Below are 7,861 nucleotides of genomic sequence, written 5' to 3'. Positions count from 1 at the left end.
GGCTAATTTTTGTATTTTTAGTAGAGGTGGGGTTTCGCCATGTTGGCCAGGCTGGTCTCGAACTCCTGACCTCAAGTGATCCGCCCGCCCTGGCCTCCCAAAGTGCTGGGATTACAGGTGTGAGCCACCACACCCAGCCTGAAAGCCACCTTTGAGCAGTCTGTATTTGCAGAGTTTAGGAGCACTAATGGTATATTGAGGTTAGGGTTTCACTCTCCATGACTGTACCCCTATGCTTCAGTAAGCCAGAAAAGGAATATGATAAGCATCATTCTTACTTTAAAACGAGAAAATTAAGGCAAAAAGAACAAAAGTAAGTTACATAAGAACAACAGTAGCTGCAGCTGAAAAACAATTATTCTGATTTCCAGTTTTCTGCTCTATACATACAAAGGCAAAATAGATCACAATTTGTCAGGTAGACCAGTTTCCTGAGAACAAACCTGAAGGCAGCTCTGTGGCATCTGTCTTGATTTCAATTCACAGAAACATGGCTGCTACTCCTAGCTTTTCCCTCCTTGACCTCTGGGGCCAGTGGCTTAGGAAGAAAAGGATATACTAGCCTCCTCACCTTGAGATGATAGAGCACAACGCCTGTGCTGAGCACATCATCCTCCAAGGCCATCAGGTGTGGCAGGCTGGAGTCGATGACCACCCCAGCCCTCCTGTTGATGTCCACACTGTAATGCTCCATGAGGGCCTGCCAATCATTCCACTTCTGGGTCCAGTCTTTAGTCAGCTGGTCTACCTGCAGAGGTATAGGAGGTGATCTGAGACACTCAGCATGGGGAACAGACTAAAGGTCAGAAGTCATTACATCTATTCCTATTTCCCCGGGGTACTACTTTATTATGCTCCTCACAGATACTATTCAAAGCCCCACAGAAGCCCCTACCTCCTCCAACTGCAAGCTGTGTTTTCCAAGTTTTCTTCAATAAGCAAGTGTTACTTGTATAAACAGAAGACCCCTCAATAAACATTATTTTTAAAGTTTTCTGCAATGAACATGTACTGTTTTTATAATTAGAAAAAAACATGCTATTTTCAAGTTATTTTTAAAAAATTAATTGGGATGTCAGACATCTGTGTTTATAATTTCCCTTTCCCCACCCCACTTTTATATGATCCATACTTGGGAATCCTTTTATGACCTAACACTTCTTTCCCAAAGTACAGTACTTTGAGTTATCATATAAGCTTGCACATGGCTCACAGAACCACAAAGCACTGCGAGGAATTTCCCCAGGTGGAACTAAGACTATATGGAAATTGCCTGGAAGATCATGTAATAAGACAATAAAAACAATAACAGTAAAATACTGAGTGCTTAATGTGTACCAGGAACAGAGTTTTAAAACTAAATATATCCATGCTTAAGCTAAGACCACCTTAGGGACATGCACAGTGATAAATGTAGGGTCCTTTTTATTCTCTTAGTGGAAACTGATGCCTAAGCAATGAGTTTATCCTGGGAATGGAAGAACTGAGGAAGCTCAGGAAAAAAAAAAAAAATTAGATGTAGCTAAGTATTTCTCTCATAAAGGGAATACTTAAAAAAAAAATTATGCCAGGTTGGCTAGGCATGGTGGCTCACGCCTATAATCCCAGAACGCTGGGAGGCCAAGGCAGGCGGATCACGAGGTCAGGAGATCGAGACCATCCTGGCTAACACAGTGAAACCCGTCTCTACTAAAAATACAAAAAATTAGCCTGGCATGGCAGTGGGCACCTGTAATCCCAGCAACTCAGGAGGCTGAGACTGGAGAACTGCTTGAATCCAGCAGGCAGAGGTTACAGTGAGCCGAGATCACACCACTGCACTCCAGCCTGGATGACAAGAGTGAAACTCCATCCCAAAATAATAAAAAAATAGGCCAGGTGCGGTGGCTCATGCCTGTAATCCCAGTACTTTGGGAGGCTGAGGTGGGCATATCATGAGGTCAGGAGTTCAAGACCAGCCTGTCCAACATGGTGAAACCCCACCTCTGCTAAACATACAAAAATTAGCTGGGTGTGGTGGTGTGAGCCTGTAATCCCAGCTACTCGGGAGGCTGAAGCAGGAGAATTGCTTGAACCTGGGAGGCGGAGGTTGCAGTGAGCTGAGATTGCACCATTGCACTCCAGCCTGGGTGACAAGGTGAGACTCCATCTCAAAAAAAATAAAATAAAAAATAAAAAAATAAAAATAAATCTAATCTGTCAACAAAAACAACTGCCCACCATTTTTTCCTTTTAAATATTTCTGGGGGCCAGGTGCAGTGGTTCATGCCTGTAATCTCAGCACTTTGGGAGGCCAAGGTGGGTGGATTACCTGAGGTCAGGAGTTCGAGACCAGCCTGGCCAATGTAGTGAAACCCTGTCTCTACTAAAAATGCAAAAATTGGCCGGGCGCGGTGGCTCAAGCCTGTAATCCCAGCACTTTGGGAGGCCGAGACGGGCGGATCACAAGGTCAGGAGATCGAGACCATCCTGGCTAACACGGTGAAACCCCGTCTCTACTAAAATACAAAAAACTAGCCGGGCGAGATGGCGGGCGCCTGTAGTCCCAGCTACTCGGGAGGCTGAGGCAGGAGAATGGCGTGAACCCGGGAGACGGAGCTTGCAGTGAGCTGAGATCTGGCCACTGCACTCCAGCCTGGGCGACAGAGCAAGACTCCGTCTCAAAAAAAAAAAAAAAAAAAAAAAAGAAAAAATTACGTGGGTGTGGTGGTGCACGCCTGCCTGTAGTAGCTACTTGGGAGGCTTAGGCAGGACAATCACTTGAACCTGGAAGGTGGAGCTGAGATCATGCCACTGTACACCAGCCTGGGTGACACAGTGAGACTCCCTCTCAAAAAAAAAAAAATTAATTTTAAAAAAAGTCTCTGGGAATCACCATTTATTCTACTTTTCCAAAATGTCTTGTCCCTGCCCTCACTGGGTTACAGTAGTCTCTTTCCTGGTTGGTCCTCTGCTTCCAGTCTTCCCACCTTTCAATTCACCATGCATACAACTATCATATTAATTTCCCAAAGATACTCCTTTATTATGTCACCAACCTGATTCAAGAAGCTATTAATCCTGTTTACACCAAGTTCAAACCTTCTAAACTTGCCCTAACCTTACCTGCACTACCCTCTACCATGAACACCCATTCTAACCAGCTTAGTCTTCCTCACAGTGTGTGCTTCCACGTGGCCTCTCACACCCCTTCCTTCTCCCAGTTTCAAGGCTTTGCTTACGTTATCCCTCCTTCACCCAATGCCTTACCCCTTCTCCCTATGTAACAACCCTAGCAAACCTTCCAGGGCTAGTTCAAGGTCAGTTCTCTGCCTTCCAGCACCAACATATGATGTCTGCTCTGAAAATCCCAAACCATAATGATTTCTTTCTTCCCTAGACTCTTTTCATCTAAATCACATGGTTCCTGAAACACACTATTCTTTAAATGTGTTTCCAACTAGACTGCAAACCATTTGAGGGTAGGGACCTCTCTGTACCTCTTGCAGCAACATGCTGAGAACCTATTTGGTCCTCAAACAACGAATACATCTTGGTTGACTGATTTACAGACAAGAAAACAGTCTTTTCCCCCCAGGCTACTCTCACTATCCAAAGGACTTATGAATCCCTGAGAGAACAATACAGAAAGTCAGAAAGCCATTAACACTCCCCTAGGCAAACACATCCCCTGGTCAAGGCTTAAAGGAAACAAACATTGTCTTCAAATTAGACAGCTCTTCTCTGCCCTGCCAAGGGAGCAACCCTACCTAGCTCAGGAATAATGGAGGGAGCTCCCAGAGTGATGTAAAGCACTACTGAGTCCACCCAACACACCCACCTTCAATTCATTTTGGAGAACCAGCTCCTTCAGGTTTTCATCCTTTTCATCATTCAATGAACCGAAGTTTCTCTGCACAAAGATAGAGATGTGCTTTGATGTTTTCCTGGTCTGAACTTCAGGTAGGTCCCACCCTTACCCTTGTGAAGGAAGATGAGGTGCAGATAAAGGAAAGACTTTATCATTAAAATGAGAAATAAATCAGGAGCCTATGTATTTGGGCTCATATTAGTACAAAGATGGAAAATAAAAATAAATTTTCCTAGAGGACCCCATTCTCCGTACCTGCCCACACAGGGCAAAGACCATTCAGGCACAAGACAAGGGATGATAAAGTGAAAAAAATGCTCACATCACCTGAAGCTACACCAAGAAATCAGATAAATCTCTGTTTTGTCTTTGCTCCTGTCTCTGCCTCATGAGAGTCAACTGAGAACATGGAATGCAGCAGGGCCCAGACTCTATGGAGAAGAGAGGCTCAGAAGGAGAATTTCACTTAAGTATGGGAAGGTTCTGACTGTCTGCATACCAGTTCAAAGCTCAGCAGCAGGGCTTTCAGTCTTTCAATCTCTTCTCTGAGTTCTCTAATCAGCTTTACGTTTGCATCCTGAAACACAGAGAACTCCATCACCACTGATTGTTATCGTCCCACTCAGCTGTGAAATGCTATTTGCAATTGGCTTGGAAAAGGTAGATTACTCCTTTGGAGTAGGCTCTACAGCGGTCAGTCATTCTTAAGTTGTGGTCCCAGGACCTGCAGCATCCACTTCACCTAAGAACTTGTTAGAAATGTACACTTTGGCCCACCCCAGACCTACTAAAGCAGAAACTCTGAAGGACTGGGGCCCAGCAGTGTTCGAACAAACCCTCCAGGTGATTCTGATACACACTAAAGTTTGAGAATCACTTCCCTAGAGGTCAAGCAGGTAACACAAAAGCTAGGGCATGTATAGGTAGTAGGTGCTAACCTTCCTGTCTTGTGACTAAGCCTAATACTGCCTAATTACATTGCCTTTTTAAAACAGTCTACATATGGGTTATATATGTGTGTGTGTATATACATATATGTATATATATGTGTATGTATATATGTGTATACATATATATATATGTGTATGTATATATGTGTATACATATATATATATGTAGTGTGTGTCTGGCCACCACCTATGATCCCTGCTCTGGAACTTCTCACTGAAATTGTGAAGGAACATTTGAAAAATTCTCATTTAGCTTTGAAACACCAATGAATAGTTTTGTGTGGGCAGAGGAGAAAAACAACAGAGAAAAAACATTAAAAGATAAACAAAAACCAGTGAATTCCTACACTCTCCTTTTAATATCAAAACAGAGAAGTCACTGCAATTTGCAAAGAGAAAAATAAAACACAGACAACTTGCATAAAAAAACACAGGCATAAGACTGGGCACCTTGGCCCACACCTGTAACCCCAGCACTTTGGGAGGCTGAGGTGGGAGGATCATTTGAGTCCAGGAGTTTGAGACCAGCCTGGGCAATATTGTGGGACCTTGTTTCTACAAATTTTTTTTTTTTTTTAATTAGCCTAATGTGGTGGCATGCACCTGTGGTCCCAGCTACTCAGGAGGCTGAGGTGGGAGGATCACTTAAGCCCTGGAGGTTGAAGCTGCAGTGAGCCACAACAGTGCCACTGCACTCCAGCCTGGACAACAGAGCAAGATCCCTTCTCAAAACAGGCAAACAAATACAAAAACACAGGAATAAATCAACATAAATTCAAAATAAAAGCAGTAAACACAAATTTTTAAATGAACTTAGAGTGAGCCATTATTGCACCACTGCACTCCAGCCTGGGTGACAGAGTGAGACCCTGTCTCTAAAAATAAAATAATAAAATAAAAAATAAATGACCTTTCTTAGAGCGGTAATGGTAAACTAAGGAATCTTAAGAGGAATGGCCTTAGAGAAGTATCTAAAATAAGTTATTCATAAAAGGTTACTGAATGAAGGGCAACAGAGATAAGAGAGAAGGAGATGACAGTACAAGAAAGAATTCTACTCCCTCACCATTTGTAGGACAAGTCTGGAAAGCTGAGGGGAGTACAAAGAGAAAGAAATCAACAAGAGAGAAAGAAAAATAAGGAGAGCTTTGTGTAAACTATATCAGACCAGGACTTCTGAAAAGGTCTCACCTCATTTACTCGTGGCTTGTTGATAATGTTTTTGGCACTGGATGCGTATCTCAGTGTGCTCATGGTCTCACTGTAGCTAGTGTGTGCAGGAGACACCGCTGAGGTAGAAGAAGAAAGTTTAAAAACATGCCAGCCCATCCATCCCAGCCCTTATTCACTTGCCTTGATACTACTGCCCATGCTGTATAAGACCCCCGATGAAATGAGAAACCTGGGTGGCCATGGCCCTTTCTCTGAGATACAGTACCAGTCCCAACACAGATCCAGCTCTGGCATCCCACTCACTGGCAACCATGATGGTTTTAGAGTTGCCTCCAAGGCTGTCCTTCAGCAGCCAGGTCAACACAGAGTCTCGGTATGGGATATAAGACTGCCTTCGGGAGGGTGCCCCTCCACTGGTGGTCCCAGAAGGAGAGCTAAGGATTCCACTGTCACCACCATTGCTGACTGAGCTGTTGAGGCTCTGGCAGCTGCTGAAAACTTGGGAGTTCTGGGCTTAAAAGATGAAAAAAGAAAATGGAAGAAAGAAGGAATTATGAAGCAAATATATTAAAACAAAACAATGTTTGGAGAACACAGACTTAACTATCATATTTCCTAATCCCTTTCTGCATAGAATAGAGTATTTTAGGGATTCCTAAAGACTTCAGACTTGGGATACGAAATGTTTGAGCCACATAATTTTTCTAGACTCCCCTCTTTTAGAACTGATGGTGGTAAGATAGCATTCTACTCTAAAACCAAGGACAAATATCAATTTTTCATGCCCCAAACTAGAAGGTAACCTTACCAAAAGGAACCCTGTGTCTTCCCTATTGTGACAACATGAAAACATGAGTTACTTTCCAAAGTCTCCCTCCCAGTCCTATTATCTATCAGCAAAATACCTAAGGTGGAGATGACAATTCCCAGAGTCACAAGGGACTTGTTGATATTGGCTCCTTCAGTAATGCGGTCCTTACAGTAACTGGGGTCTGCTCTTTCACTAAAACACAGTCAATGAGAAACAAAAACAAAAGCAAAAAAAACATTGTCTTTATAATACTGTTGAAAAATATTATCCATTATTCTGTATATCATGCTGTAAAAGACTCACATAATAAATTCCTTTCAGGATTCAGTTCCAGAAAAAAATGTTACCATCTTGTAATGAACTGGACTTTTTCTGCTTCTCAGGCAATCAAAATCGAGTAACTCTTTAGGTTTCTGTTTTTGACTGTCAGAACACTTTACGCTAAATGTAATGCTCATTTACAATTATGATATTAGCATGACTTTTTGGTATATTCACTTCTCTCTTTGTTTTAAATTCATGTATTTATAGCTTTACGGGATTTGTGTCATTAGCTGACAACAGTTTTGAATTTCTTTTTAAAGTATTAAGGAAATATTATTAAGGAAATATTAAAAATTCACACTTCCAATTGGCTAACAGTTTCTTTCAAACAGCACTCCGCTCTTAAGGGAATACTGTACCATATTAATTATCTGTTTTAAAATAAGAAAATTTGCCTTATTTCATCTTACACTTTCTTGTGATCACATTATCCCCCTCAAGACTAACTCTTTCTAAATACATATGTAATTATAATTCATGCTCTCTTCTAATACCTACAAGGCAGCATCTTCTCAACCTTTCAAGATTTTTAAAACTTATTTTCTTTAGAGATGGGGTTGAGCTATGTTGTTATGTTGCCCAGGCTGGCCTCAAACTCCTGGGCTCAAGTGAACCTCCCAACCTCAGCTTCCTGAATAGCTGGGACTATAGATGTGCACCACCAAGTAAAACTTTTTTTTTTTTTGAGACGGAGTCTCGCTCTGTCGCCCAGGCTGGAGTGCAGTGGCGCGATTTTGGCTCACTGCAAGCTCC

The 7,861-nt window shown here is 42.4% G+C and overlaps 1 protein-coding gene across 1 annotated transcript in view; it reads right to left on the bottom strand.

Moving 5' to 3' along the window:
- The window catches only part of LOC105511119 (stAR-related lipid transfer protein 9-like), a 121,810-nt gene that overhangs the window by 13,039 nt on the left and 100,910 nt on the right, over positions 1 to 7,861 (bottom strand). Inside the window, exons 8-13 of the mRNA XM_011941201.1 lie at positions 6,879 to 6,976; positions 6,162 to 6,486; positions 5,992 to 6,067; positions 4,350 to 4,427; positions 3,821 to 3,892; positions 572 to 748 (exon numbers count right to left, since the gene is read on the bottom strand). Of these exons, the coding sequence (XP_011796591.1) occupies positions 572 to 748; positions 3,821 to 3,892; positions 4,350 to 4,427; positions 5,992 to 6,067; positions 6,162 to 6,486; positions 6,879 to 6,976 (826 nt within the window). The remainder of the gene's footprint in view (positions 1 to 571; positions 749 to 3,820; positions 3,893 to 4,349; positions 4,428 to 5,991; positions 6,068 to 6,161; positions 6,487 to 6,878; positions 6,977 to 7,861) is intronic.

Source organism: Colobus angolensis, unplaced genomic scaffold, assembly GCF_000951035.1.
Source record: "Colobus angolensis palliatus isolate OR3802 unplaced genomic scaffold, Cang.pa_1.0 Scaffold199, whole genome shotgun sequence".
NCBI lineage: Eukaryota > Metazoa > Chordata > Mammalia > Primates > Cercopithecidae > Colobus > Colobus angolensis.
The sequence above is the reverse complement of the archived record's forward strand: the minus strand, read 5'-3'. Positions and strand labels throughout refer to the sequence as shown.